Here is a 13,264-nt window from a genome sequence, read left to right on the forward strand (position 1 = left end):
CGGCCATGGTGCCGTTACCAGTGCCCCTAAGCTTATGTTGCCGCAGGACGCCCTCTCCATGCGCTTCCAGGCTGCCCCCTCCCCTTCCATCATCCACTTTCGTACCATCGATGTATTTGCCGCCCAGTAATATCCGGAAAGGTTGGGTAACGCCAGCCCTCCACTATCCCTACTCCGCTCCAAAAAGACCCTTCTAACTCTCGGGGTGCCATGTGCCCACACATACCCCATGATACTACTCGTTACCTTCTTGAAAAAGGCCCTGGGGAGGAAGATGGGCAGACACTGGAACAAAAACAAGAACCTCGGGAGGACCGTCATTTTAACTGACTGCACCCTCCCTGCTAGCGACAGCGGCACCATGTCCCACCTCTTAAACTCCTCCTCCATCTGCTCCACCAGTCTGGAAAAGTTCAACTTGTGTAGGGTCCCCCAGTTCTTTGCCACCTGCACCCCCAAATACCTAAAACTTTTAACTGCTCTTTTGAAGGGGAGCCTCCCAATTCCCTCCCCTTGGTCTCCCGGGTGTATTACAAAGACCTCACTTTTCCCCAGATTTAATTTATATCCCGAAAAGTCCCCGAACTCCGCTAGTATCCCCATTACCTCCGGCATTCCCCCCTCCGGGTCTGCCACATACAACAACAAATCATCCGCATAGAGCGAGACCCGATGTTCCTCCCCTCCCCTTGTCAGTCCTCTCCACCCCCCTGAACCCCTCAGTGCCATCGCCAACGGCTCAATCGCTAATGCAAAGAGTAAGGGAGATAGGGGACATCCCTGCCTAGTACCTCGATGGAGCCCAAAATATTCTGACCTCCTCCCGTTTGTTACCACACTTGCCATCGGAGCTGAATAGAGCAGTTTTACCCACTTGATAAATCCCTCCCCAAACCCAAACCTTTCCAACGTCTCCCACAAGTATTCCCACTCCACCCTGTCAAATGCCTTCTCCGCGTCCAGCGCTACCACTATCTCCGCCTCCCCTTCCACTGCTGGCATCATAATCACATTTAACAATCTCCGAACATTTGTGTTAAGTTGGCGTCCCTTCACGAACCCCGTCTGGTCTTCATGGACTACCCCTGGCACACAGTCCTCTATCCTGGTTGCCAGGACCTTTGCTAACAGCTTGGCATCTACATTTAAGAGGGAGATAGGCCTGTAGGACCCGCACTGGACCGGGTCCTTGTCCCGCTTCAAAATCAAGGAGATCAGGGCCTGCGACATTGTTGGAGGCAGAACCCCCCCCCCTCGCGCGCCTCATTGAAGGCTCGCACCAGCACTGGACCCACCAAGTCCACAAATTTCCTGTAAAACTCCACCGGGAACCCATCCGGCCCCGGCGCCTTCCCCGCCTGCATCTGGCCTATCCCTTTAATTAGCTCCTGCAGCTCTATCGGCGCCCCCAACCCTTCCACCAGCTCCTCCTGTACCTTTGGGAACCCCAATTTGTCGAGAAAGTTCTTCATTCCCCCTCTCCTCTTCGGCGGTTCAGACCTATACAATTCCCTATAGAAGTCCCTAAAGACCCTATTCACCTCTTGCCCCTTCTGCACTACATCCCCACCCCTCTCTCTCACTCCCCCAATCTCTCTGGCTGCATCTCGCTTACGAAGCTGGTGTGCCAGCATCCTGCTCGCCTTTTCCCCGTACTCATACGCCGCACCCTGCGCCCTTCTCCACTGCATTTCCGCCTTCCTAGTGGTCAGTAGGTCGAACCTGGCCTGCAAGCTACGCCGCTCCCTTAATAGCCCCTCCTCTGGCGCCGCCGCATATTTCCTATCTACTTCTAGGAGCTCCCCCACCAGCCTCTCCCTTTCCTGCCTCTCCTTCCTCTCTCTGTGTGCCCTTATGGAGATCAGCTCTCCTCTAATCACTGCTTTCAAGGCCTCCCAGACCGTCCCCACCTGCACCTCACCTGTGTCATTCGTACCCAGATAGTTCTCAATGCCCGTTCTCACCCTTCTGCACACCTCTTCGTCCGCCAACAGCCCTACATCCAGGCGCCACAACGGGCGTTGGTCCCGCGCCTCCCCCATGTCCACGTCCACCCAATGTGGTGCATGGTCCGATATCGCAATGGCCGAGTACTCCGTGTCCTGCACTCTCGGTATCAGCCCCCTGTTCAATACGAAAAAATCAATCCTAGAGTACACTCTGTGGACGTGGGAGAAAAAAGAATACTCCCTCGCCCTAGGCCTACCAAATCTCCATGGGTCTACCCCTCCCATCTGCTCCATGAACCCCCTTAACACCTCTGCCGCTGCCGGCCTCCTATTCGTCCTGGAACTCGATCTATCCAGCCCAGGGTCTAACACCGTATTAAAGTCCCCTCCCATGATCAGGCCCCCTGCCTCCAGTCCCGGGATGAGGCCCAGCAGGCGCCTCATAAAACCCGCGTCGTCCCAGTTCGGGGCATACACATTTACCAGTACCACACCCTCTCCCTGCAGCCTACCCCTCACCATCACGTACCTGCCCTCCTTGTCTGCCACCACCTCTGCCGCCACAAACGACACTCTCTTTCCCACCAAAATCGCCACCCCCCGGTTCTTGATATCCAAGCCTGAGTGGAACACCTGTCCCACCCACCCCCTTCTCAGGCGGACCTGATCTGCTACCCTCAAATGAGTCTCCTGCAGCATTGCTACATCAGCCTTCAGTCCCTTCAGGTGTGAGAAGACCCTTGATCTTTTGACCGGCCCATTCAGCCCCCTTACGTTCCACGTGATCAATCGGGTCGCAGAGCGACCCGTCCCTACTCCCTGTCGATTAGCCATGTCTTGTCCCTTGCTCGCCCCGGGTCATCCCTTCTTTTCTGACCCGCTTCCCATAGCGATGGCCCCCCCCCCCCCACCCCCCCCGGCTCTCCCCTTCTCGTCCCTGGTCTCTCTAGCAGCAACCCGGTGTCCCCCCCCAGTCCCCTCCCCTTCCCCCCCCCCCCCCCCCCCTGGCTAGGACCCCTCCTAGCCGCGATGTACCCCACATCGTACTCCCGAGAGTCAGCTGGTCTCCGCTGACCCGGCTGCTCCTGCCACATTCCGACTCCTCCCGGTTCACCCCATCTGCGCCCGTGAAAGATCCCCTTAAAACCCCCGAGAAAGACCCGCATAATCAACCCGCTCCCCCCCGTCCCGTCTCCCCAACTTAACGATATAAATACAAATACCCAATGGCAACTAAATACATAAATACTTAACTACATACTTAAATAACAAAATAATTAACTAACTATCAACTAACCGCGTGCCCAACCATCACCCTCCATCAAACAGTATAAATAACCGCAGATAACCATAACCCGAAAAGAAAAAAAAGAACCAAAAAACCCCCCCAAGCACCCAAAGAAAAAGGGTAGGAGGGGTAAATAACTAAGGGAAATTGGAAACGGGAAAAAACACCCCATAAGAAGCCAACGACCCACAATAGAGATTTCAACAGTACAAATATACAGAAACACCCAACAACTCGAAACCTTCAAAATATTCAGAAAAGTCAACCGTTCGAGAAAAAACACCCCAAACACTCCACGAAACTGTTACCCAGTTCCGACCTGGCCTGAAAAAGAAAAGGGCCACTTGCACAATCAAGAGTCCCCCGGCGGCTACGACCGCCGGTGCTCCCAGGTTTTAGTTCGTGTCCAACTTTTCCTCTTGTACAAAGGTCCAGGCCTCCTCTGGGGACTCGAAATAATGATGTTGGTCCTTGTAGGTGACCCACAAGCGCGCCGGTTGCAACATTCCAAATTTGATCTTTTTCACGTGTAGCACCGCCTTTGTCCGGTTGTACCGGGCCCGCCGCTTTGCCACCTCCGCACTCCAGTCCTGGTACACCCTTACCGTCGAGTTCTGCCACTTGCTGCTTTTCTCCCTTTTAGCCCACCTCAGGACTTTCTCTCGATCACTTAGCCGCTGGAACCGCACCAGCACCGCCCTCGGGGGCTCGTTTGCCCTAGGCCTCCTGGCCATGACCCGGTATGCCTCTTCCAATTCCAGGGGCGCCGGACCGGCCCCTTCCCCCATCAGGGAGCTCAACATCTCCGCCACATATCCCGGGAGATCCGACCCCTCCAGGCCTTCTTCCAGGCCCAGGATCCTCAAATTTTTCCTCCTCATCCGAGTGTCCAGCTCCTCGAAGCGGCTCTGCCACTTCGTGTGGAGTGCCTCGTGCGCCTCCACCTTTGCCCCGATGACTGTGGCCTCCTCCTCCCTCGCGGCCATCTCCTGCTGCAGATCTTTAATCGACGCCTCTTGGATCGCCTGGGCTCCCACCAACCTGGTGGCCGTCGCGTTCATGGACTCTAAGAGTTCCACTTTCATCTCCGTGAAAAAACGGAGGAGAGCGGCCTGCTGCTCCTCCGCCCATTTCTTCCACTCCTCCGGTGCACCGCCGGCCGCCATTTTGATTTTCTTCCCCCGCTTTTTTTGGGGAGCTGCTGCCGTTTTTCTTGCCGCTCCACTCCGGGTACCGACCATAAAATCGGTCTAGTTCTCCTCAGGGGACCTTCCCCCACCGGGATTCGTTTTTTCAGCGCCGTTGGGGCCCTCCAATTGGCCCAAAAACACCTTTGTTGCAGGAGCTTCCAAATGTGCGGCTTAGCTAGTCATAGCCGCAACCGGAAGTCAATACATAAATTCTTTAAGTTGATCAGGAAACTATTAGTATATACTTAATATATATAAATATTGATCAGGGATTATAATTATTTCTTTCCACAGGCAGTTGAGTTGTGCCATTTTCTAGAAACCCACTGGACGGAATTCAACCTTAATGACAAAAATGTAATAGAACTAGGGGCTGGAACAGGGCTGGTGTCTATTGTGGCTGGCTTGCTAGGTATTTATATTTTTCTTCTTGTTTTCAGCTTTGCAATGACAACTTGTATTTACATAGCGCCTTTAATGTAGAAAATCATTCCAAGGGGTTTCTGGGAATAGGCATCCGACCAAAGCTGCAGCAACCAAAAACTTGGATAAAGAAGGAGTTCTTCAGGAGGATCTTGGAGAAGGAATGATCTGGAGGCACTGGAGTTTAGGGGGAGCATGGGTGTGAAAAAAGCTGACATCAGAGGAACAAGCACTTTTTGGGAGAGGCTCTAACAGTGGAGAAAGCGAGAGATAGAGATTTAAACATAGGCAGTGCTGTAAAGGCACTTACTGCCTCCACAAAACTGTCCTTGCTTCCAGCTTCCAGACTTATAAACCCCGTAAACCAGGTTAAATCAGCACTGCCGATCTCAGTAATATATGGAACTGGATTGGGTGCCCACCTCTTCTCCTGCCTGTTAAACACAGTAGTCAGGTTGGGATAGAGTTAGCATGGTGGTGCAGTGGGTTAGCCCTGCAGCCTCACGGTGCCGAGGTCCCAGGTTCAATCCCGGCTCTGGGTCACTGTCCATGTGGAGTTTGCACATTGGTCCTGTGTTTGCGTGGGTTTCGCCCCCACAATCCAAAGATGTGCAGGCTAGGTGGATTGGCCAAGCTAAATTGCCCCTTAATTGGAAAAAAATAATTGGGTACTCTAAATTTACAACAAAAAAAAGGTTGGGATAGAGTTTCAGATTTTAAAAAATTATACGTATCGGACTCAACTCCGATCTACCTGTTTATTGACGTGGATGTTCAGCCTACAGTTTTTCCTCTAACAAATTGTGCACTAGAAGGTCAGTTAATTAAGAATTTCCTTTCAAATTTAGAGTACCCAATTATTTTTTTCCTATTAAGGGGCAATTTAGTGTGGTCAAACCACCAGCCCTGCACATCTTTGGGTTGTGAGGGTGAAACCCACGCAGACATGGGGAGAATGAGCAAACTCCACACGGACAGTGACCCGGGGCCAGGATCGAACCCGGGTCCTCGGCGCCGTAGGCAGCAGTGATAACCACTGCGCCGCCCACTTAATTAAGAATTTTGATTGAAAGAAAATTTTTAAATTTTACATGTGTATTTACTGATTTACACAGGCCCTCTAGCTAAGGTGAAGTCATATGCACACTATTTTTTTCAATGCAATGTAATTAACTTACAGTATAGAGTGACAATTTAATGTCATTCATTGAACATAGACTGGTTTTGTATGCACCTGTATATCTGATTATTTATGTCTTTTCTCTCAGGCGCTTATGTAACGAGTACAGATCTCACTTGCGTTGTTGGGAACTTGCAAAGTAATCTTATGAGAAACACACGATGGAGAAGCAAGCATCAACCCCAGGTTAAGGAGTTGGTTTGGAATGCGGATTTAGATAAAAGCTTTCCTCAATCTGTTCATCATTATGACTACGTCTTAGCAGCTGATGTTGTTTACCATCATGACTGTCTGGATGATTTATTGGCTACATTTGATTATTTTTGTCAACCAGGCAGCGTGATACTATGGGCAAACAAATTAAGATTTAATTCAGACTACACATTTTTGGAAAAATTCAAGGCCACATTCGATACGATAGTTCTGGCAGATATCCCTCAATCAGAAACAGTAATAATTAAGGGGACAACGAAGGCGCAGTTAGTGAAGAATACTTAGTGAGAAATAGGCATATTTTTCATTCAAAATAATGTTCTTAATGAAAAGAAAAGAATGGTTTCTGTTAAATCTATTTGAAGTAAACCCTGTATGTTATTCAATGCTTTTGGAAATTTCACATGTTTAATATTATTTTGTACATGGATTGATCCATTGTTTAAGAAGTTAGTTGCTTTCCTGATGTGTACAAGATTTAATTGTAAACATTGAGCACACTGAAATGCACTGCAGAATTTTATTCACTATTCACCAATAGTTTGCATTGTTTGCTGTTCGATTTGTTTTAGCTTTGAATTTATAGGGAAATCTGCTGTCCATTAAAAACAGGCAGAGTACAAAATTTGGATACTGAGCATCTGTCCAACATGGTGTCGATGGTACACATGGACACCATTGGTGCAAGTCACATCGGACCCCATATGTGTGAGGGTATTAGTGTGTACAGTTGGAATCTATACAAAGTAGGCAAATCATGATGACAATTCGAAATAACACAGATTTGATCCCAATGCTGCCGTGTTGGAACTGAACACTCCAGCTATTTAAAAAAATAAATCTAGAGTACCCAATTATTTTTTTTTCCAATTAAGGAGCAATTTAGTCTGGCCAATCCACCTAACCAGCACACCTAACCTAGGACAAAAGTTCGGCACAACATCGTGGGCCGAAGGGCCTGTTCTGTGCTGTATTTCTCTATCTCTATCTTTGGGTTGTGGGGGTGAAACCCACGGAGACACCGGGAGAATGTGCAAACTCCACACAGACAGTGACCAAGGGCCGGGATTCAAACCCGGGGCCTACTCCAGCTAATATTGTCTCTTAACCATGTAGGGCTGAACGTACATTCAGAAGTGCTATTTAAAAGTATCATTACCTACTTTCAGATTAGTTGCTGAATGATTTTTGACTGTTGCAAACATTTTGCACATGTTTGGCACTTTCATGAGTTATTTAAGATTGCTAAAGTGTACAATGTGGGACATGCTGAAGGAATTTGTCCTGATTTCATAACTTCTGCATGGACCAGTTGCTTCCAGACTCGGGAGCACGAAAAAGTATGAGTAGGCCATTTGGCCCATTGAGCCTGCTCCACCATTCAATCTGATCATGGCTGATCATCTATCTCAACACCATTCTCCCGCTCTCTCCCCATACCCCTTGATGCCTTTAGTTCTAGAAACTTAAATAAATTCAGTGGCTTGGCCTCCACAGCCTTGAGGTAGAAAGTTGCTCTGACTGAAGAGATTTCTCTCCATCTCAGTCCTAAAAGGCTTACCCTGTATCCTGAACTTCCCCACTGAAATCTGCCATATGCGACTGCCACAAAGTTCCAACCTTAGCACTCTCAGAGTAAGATTGATGAGCATTGTCAGAGGCTGTGAAAGTGACTGTCGCCATGAATTTCTATGTGACTTGTTATGGGGGGGAATTGTGGGTATTTCCAATATCACCCAGTTTTTGATCCAACATTGCTTAAAGGTCACCAAAACTCTCTATTGTAAGAGAGCTGAATACATCATTCTCTCTTACCAGAGAGCAACAGGTGGATAGTGCATGCTGCTCTACGAGGATTGCATTCCTATAGTACAGGGTGCAATAGACTGCACCACTGCTTTGCAGGCAGCACATGCCATCTCTGCAATGTATTGCAACCAAAAGGAATTCCATTCCCTCAACATCCAGCTAGTGTGTGGCCATGCGCAGTGAATTATGCAAATCTGTGCCTGGTACCTGGCAGTCATGATGCGCTCATTCTGTGGCAGTCTGCTGTGCCATCTGTATTTGAGCAACCATAAGAAACCAAAAGGCGCTTACTGGGCAACAAGGGCTATCAGCTGATGACATAAGAACATAAGAAATAGAAAGAGTAGATCATGTGCTCCACTGTTCAATAGGATCAAGGCTCATCTTTGACCTTAACTGTAACTTCCCATATCATCCCCATTGCCCTTAATTCCCTCAGTAACCAAAAATATTGATCTCTCCATTAAATATATTCAATACCCGAGCATCCGGGTGGCACGATGGCACAATGGTTAGCACTGCTGCCCCACAGCGCCAGGGATCCGGGTTCGATACCGACTTCGTGTGACTGTGTGGACTTTGCACATTCTGCCCGTTTATGTGTGGGTTTGCTCCAGATGCTCTGGTTTCCTCCTACAGTCCAAAGATGTGCAGGATGCAGGGAGGCCTGGATAGAGTGGACGTGAAGAGGATGTTTCCACTCCCTGTGGAGTCAGAAGAGCCTTACCTGGGCATCTTCTGATCTTTCATCATCTGTGCACAATCGAAGACAGCACAGTGGTGCTGTGGTTAGAACAGGTGCCTCACTGCGCTGAGGTCTCAGGTTCGGAGTTTGTACATTCTCCCCGTATTTGCGTGGGTTTCGCCACCACAACCCAAAAGGTGTGCAGGGTAGATGGATTGGCTACTCTAAATTTATATATTTTAAAAATTGTGCTTAATCTGAACATGTAACATTTCTCGACGATAGAATTGATGGCGGGTTCCTGAGTTGGCACAGGGCAGGTGTCAGGAGGCTGGGGGACCTGTTCATAGACGGGAAGTTTGCGAGCTTGGGTGAGCTGGAAGGGAAGTTCAGGCTCCCCCCGGGGAACACCTTTAGGTACATGCAAGTAAGGGCGTTTTTCAGGCGGTAGGTGGTGGGGTTCCCCCTGCTGCCGCCGCGTGGGGTCCAGGACAGGGTGCTCTCGGGGGTATGGGTTGGAGGGGAGGATCTCGGAAGTGTACCAGGTGATGCAGGAGGTAGACGAGGCCTCGGTGGAGGAGCTGAAAGATAAATGGGAGGAGGAGCTGGGTGGGGAGATTGAGGAGGGGACGTGGATGAATGCCCTAGAAAGGGTGAACTCCTCCTCTTCGTGTGCGAGGCTTAGCCTCATACAGTTTAAGGTACTGCATAGGGCTCATATGACCGGGACAAGGATGAGCCGGTTTTTTGGGACCGAGGACAGGTGTATTAGGTGCTCAGGGAGTCCAGCAAACCATGTCCACATATTCTGGGAATGCCCAGCGCTGGGGGAATTTTGGAGGGGTGTAGCAAGGACGGTATCGAGGGTGGTAGGATCCAGGGTCAATCCAGGCTGGGGACTCGCAATATTTGGGGTTGCAGTGGAGCCGGGAGTGCAGGAGGTGAAAGAGGCCGGTGTTCTGGCCTTTGCGTCCCTAGTAGCCCGGCGGAGGATTCTTCTTCAGTGGAAGGATGCGAGGCCCCCAAGCGTGGAGGCCTGGGTCAACGATATGGCGGGGTTTATTAAAATGGAGAGGGTGAAATTTGCCCTAAGGGGGTCAGTGCAGGGGTTTTTCAGGAGATGGCAACCATTCCTAGATCTCCTGGCAGAACGGTGAAAAAAAAAGGTCAGCAGCAGCAGCAACCGGGGGGGGGGGGGGGGGGGGGGGGGGTTGTCTCTTTGTTTTTGTTTTGGGTTGAATATCTGTTTTTTGCCAATGACGGGCGTTAATTTATTGTTTCTCTTTTGTATTTGGGGGGGGCGGGGGGGGTTCTGTTTTTTTTTTGTTCTTAGAATTTTCTGTTATTGTTTTCTTTTTTGTGAAAATTTGAATAAAAATTATTTTTTAAAAAACATTTCTCGATGATTTTCGGTGGGTTCCCTCGACACCTGCTTTTGAAAATTGCAGTTGTCTGGTCTGCTTTGAAAGCCAGCTATTTAGCCCTGTGCTAAACCAGCCCTTATTCATGGAAACATGTTGTGGGAAGTCTCCTGTATACATGTTGTGGGAAGTCTCCTGTAACCATGTTGGCAAGTCTCCTGTATACATGTTGTGGGAAGTCATGTATACAGGAGACTTCCGAACATGTATACAGGAGGCTTCCCAACATGTGTACGTGAGACTTCCTACAACTTGTATAGAGGCGTCTTCCCAACATATATACAGGGGTCTTCCCACCAACATGTATACAGGAGACTTCTCACAACATGTATACAGGAGGCTTCCAACATGTATACATGAGACTTCCCAGCATGTGTACAGAAGACTTTCCACAACATGTATACAGCAGACTTCTCAATATGTATACAGGATACTTCCCACAACATGTTGACAGGAGGCTTCCCAACATGTGTACTGGAGACTTCCCAATGCAACTCAGAAACATACAACTGGATTTGCACTCAGAGGCGAGGTAGCTTCCCACAGAGCACAAAGAACGTTGCCCACAAAGATCAAGCGATCCCTCTCGTCGTGTTGTTCCTTTTCCTGATGGCAGTTTAAATATAGTACCAGCCAAGCGAAGGAATGTCTTAGTGTACAGCAGCCATGATGTTAGCACGCAGGTAAGCAGCCAATCACACCAAAATATTTACGTACAGCAAACTGGGATGTTGAACGTACTTAAAATCTTTCAATTTTAATTAAACTTTTCATTTTGAAAATAAATGATTGGATTAAGATAGAATCTAAAATAAATATAAACAAACTTTTTTTAAAATGTGGAATTGTGGAGAAATTTAATATTTCAGAAATATAAAATTAGCTTTTAAGGCCAGCAAGGGCATTTAGAGCCATTAATTAAGTTAGTATATTGTTAAAAAAACAGTTGCACCACATCAACCAAGGCGTACCATTTTCAAGAGGCTTAACAGCAGGACTAACACTGTATGAGTCAATTCCATTGACTTACATCTATTGCAATCGGAATTATTGCAACAGGGCAACCTTCGGAGAAGTATAGAATGGACTGAACAATTTATGGATTTTCATGTTATTCTGCTGTGATGAGAGATGTTAAAGACATGCATTTGAAGTAGATATGGCCAAGTGAATTTTCTATAACAAGCAGAGGCTGGAAATTTGCATTAGCAGGTAAGTACAAAGATCCCTGCAAAATTACAGCTCGGGAACAGGCCCTTTGGCTCTCTAGCCTGCGCCGACCATGCTGCCCGTTCTATCTAAAACCTTTTACATTTCCGGGGCCCATATCCTCTATTCCCATCCTATTCATGTAATTGTCAAGACGCTCCTTAAACGTCACTATCATACCTGCTTCCACTACTTCGCCCGGTAGCGAGTTCCAGACACCCACTATCCTCTGTGTAAACCCCACACATCTCCTCCAAATTTTGCCCATTGCACCTTAAACCTATGCCCCTCATAATTGACTCTTCCACCCTGAGAAAAAGATTATGAGTATCCACTCTGTCCATGCCCCTCATAATTTTGCAGACTTCTATCAGGTCACCCTTCAACCTCCGTTGTTCCAGTGTGAACAAATCAAGTTTATCCAATCTCTCCCCATAGCTAATGCCCTTCATACCAGGAAACATCCTGGTAAACCTGTTCTGTACCCTCGCCAAATCCTCCACATCCTTCTGGTAGCGTGGCGATCAGAATTGAACACTATTTTCCAAATGCGGCCTGACTAAGGTTCTATACAGCTGCAGCATGATTTGACAATTTTTATAGTCAATGCCACGGCTGATGAAGGCAAGTATGCCGTATGCCTACTTGACTACCTTCTCCACCTGCGTTGCCACTTGCAGTGACGTGGACTTGTACACCCAGATCCCTCTGCAAATCAATACTCTTGAGGGTTTTGCCATTTACGTATATTTCCCATCTGTATTAGACCGTCCAAATGCATTACCTCACATTTGTCTGGATTAAACTCCATCTGCCATCTCTCTGCCCAAGTCTCTATCCGATCTATATCCTGCTGTATCCTCTGACAGTCCTCATCGCTATCTGTAATTCCACCAACCTTTGTGTTGTCTGCAAACTTATTAATCAGACCAGTTCCTCTAAATCATTTTTTAAAACTACAAACAGAAATGGTCCCAGCACTGATCCCTGTGGAACACCACTAGTCACAGCCCTCCATTCAGAAAAGTACCCCTCCACTACTACCCTCTGCCTTCTATGACCTAGCCAGTTCTGTATCCATCTTGCCAGCTCACCTCTGATCCCATGTGACTTCACCTACTGTGCCAGTCTGCCATGAGAGACTTTGTCAAAGGTCTTACTGAAATCCATGTGGACAACATCCACTGCCCTACCTGCATCAATCATCTTCATCACTTCCTTGAAAGACTCAATCAAGTTAGTGAAACACGCCCTCCGCTTCGGAATACCATGCTGCCTCTCGCTAATATGTCCACTTGCTTCCAAATTGGAGTAAATCCGGTCTCAAAGAATTCTCTCCAATAATTTTCCTACTACTGACGTAAAGCTCACCGACCTGTAATTTCCTGGATTATCCTTGCTACTCTTCTTAAACAAAGGAACAACATTGGCTCTGCTCCAGTCCTCTGGGGCTTCACCTGTAGCCAGTGAGGATACAAAGATTTTTGTCAAGGCCCGAGCAATTTCCTCCCTTGCCTCTCTCAGTATTCTGGGGTAAATCCCATCAGGCCATGGGATTTATCTACTTCAATGTTTTCAAGATTCCCAACATCACCTCCTTTTTGATCTCAACATGATCCAGATTATTCACACACCCTTTTCCAGACTCATCATCCATCAAGTCCTTCTCTTTGGTGAATACTGATGCACTCATTTAGCACCTTGTCCAGTTCCTCTGGCTCCATGTGTGGATTCCCTCCCATGCCCTTGAGTAGACCAGTCCTTTCCCTTGCTGCCCTCTTGCTCTTTATATACATATAAAAAAACATGGGATTTTCCTTAATCCTGTTTGCAAATGACTTTTCATGACCCTTTTTAGCCCCCCTGACTCCTTGTTTAAGTTCCTTCCTACTTTCCT

General features: G+C 48.0%; 1 protein-coding gene across 1 annotated transcript in view; it reads left to right on the forward strand.

Moving 5' to 3' along the window:
• LOC119977876 (protein-lysine methyltransferase METTL21C-like) overlaps positions 1 to 6,773 on the forward strand; it is a 58,516-nt gene extending 51,743 nt beyond the window's left edge. Inside the window, exons 4-5 of the mRNA XM_038819137.1 lie at positions 4,722 to 4,839; positions 6,119 to 6,773. Of these exons, the coding sequence (XP_038675065.1) occupies positions 4,722 to 4,839; positions 6,119 to 6,528 (528 nt within the window). The 3' untranslated portion in view covers positions 6,529 to 6,773. The remainder of the gene's footprint in view (positions 1 to 4,721; positions 4,840 to 6,118) is intronic.
• Positions 6,774 to 13,264: the final 6,491 nt, after the last annotated feature.

The sequence above is a fragment of the Scyliorhinus canicula genome, chromosome 14, assembly GCF_902713615.1.
Source record: "Scyliorhinus canicula chromosome 14, sScyCan1.1, whole genome shotgun sequence".
NCBI lineage: Eukaryota > Metazoa > Chordata > Chondrichthyes > Carcharhiniformes > Scyliorhinidae > Scyliorhinus > Scyliorhinus canicula.